This window comes from Bison bison, unplaced genomic scaffold, assembly GCF_000754665.1.
Source record: "Bison bison bison isolate TAMUID 2011002044 unplaced genomic scaffold, Bison_UMD1.0 scf7180017848936, whole genome shotgun sequence".
Lineage (NCBI taxonomy): Eukaryota > Metazoa > Chordata > Mammalia > Artiodactyla > Bovidae > Bison > Bison bison.
Window position 1 is genome coordinate 55,244 of NW_011479509.1, and position 1,017 is coordinate 56,260.

Genomic DNA, 1,017 nt, shown 5'->3' on the forward strand with positions numbered 1-1,017 from the left:
ATTAAGAGAGAGCTCGGAAGCCCCATGGTGACCACCCAGCGTCTACCCCCAGGGCCCCAGTTCTGTGCTGTCCGCGCCTATGAGAGCAGCCGGGCTGATGAGCTGTCCGTGCCCACAGGGGCACGCGTGCATGTGCTGGAAGCCTCCGACCGAGGCTGGTGGCTGTGCAGGTGTGTGGGCTGGGGCTCTGGCAGCCGGTCTGGTGCGGAGGGGGTGGGGTGGGTGGGACCCAGAGCCAACCAAACTCGCGTCCTACAGGTTCCAAGGCCGCACTGGTCTTCTCCCAGCTGTGATGCTGCAGCGTGATGGGCTGGGCACCCTCCTCAGCGGGCCATGGCTCCACCGCGGGGCTGACGGTGCAGAGGGCAGGGAGGGCAAGGCCCACAGCTCCCCCAGGTCCCCCCAGGCCGCAATGCTTCCGCCTCCTGTGCCTGCCCGGCCGCCTCTGAGCGTCATTCAGAGCCGCTGCTGCACCATCACCCGTAAGGCACTGCAGCAGGGAGCCCCCTGAGAGAGCGTGGCCCATCGTGGAGGGCGGTGCTGTGCACCCCAGACCCCAGGGACCACCCGAGGCTCCAGAGCCCAGGGATGACAGCTAGCAGCTGCCTGGGCCTCAGGGCCGTGGGAGGAGCGGTGGAGGTGGGGCTTGCGGGGCTGCGTGCCCCTGGTGTGCCCTGAGTAAAGCTCTCCTGACTGACAGAGCCATGTCTGTGCTGAAGGGCAGGTCTGGGGGTGGGCCAGCTGTGGCCCAGGACCAGGGGGTGAGATGAAGTCAAGACGGACACAGGGAGCCAAGACAGCAGAGTCTGTGTTTCCCTGTGTTTCACAGGGCCGCGGGGGCCGTGGGGAGGGCGGGCAGCTTCATGTTGTGCCACAGGAAGTCCAGGAAGGTGGCTGCCTGCAGCATCCGGCTGAGCCGCTGGAAGTGCCGCTCTGGGGGAGGACCGCAGGCTGTCAGGGGCGGCCGAGTGTGGCGGACGCCCCTGCCCGCCCCCCGGCTGGCCCACTCACCGGTGT

The 1,017-nt window shown here is 68.2% G+C and overlaps 1 protein-coding gene and 1 long non-coding RNA gene across 2 annotated transcripts in view; one reads left to right on the plus strand and one right to left on the minus strand.

The window, feature by feature from the left end:
• Positions 1 to 65: 65 nt before the first annotated feature.
• Positions 66 to 701, plus strand: LOC104993039. Its single transcript, XR_825782.1, has 2 exons — positions 66 to 170; positions 259 to 701. It is a non-coding gene; the product is annotated as an uncharacterized LOC104993039 (long non-coding RNA).
• A 70-nt stretch (positions 702 to 771) lies between these two features.
• The window catches only part of TBL3 (transducin (beta)-like 3), a 6,246-nt gene continuing 6,000 nt past the window's right edge, over positions 772 to 1,017 (minus strand). The window contains 1 exon segment of the mRNA XM_010846210.1: positions 772 to 951. Within this exon segment, the coding sequence (XP_010844512.1) occupies positions 824 to 951 (128 nt within the window). The 3' untranslated portion in view covers positions 772 to 823.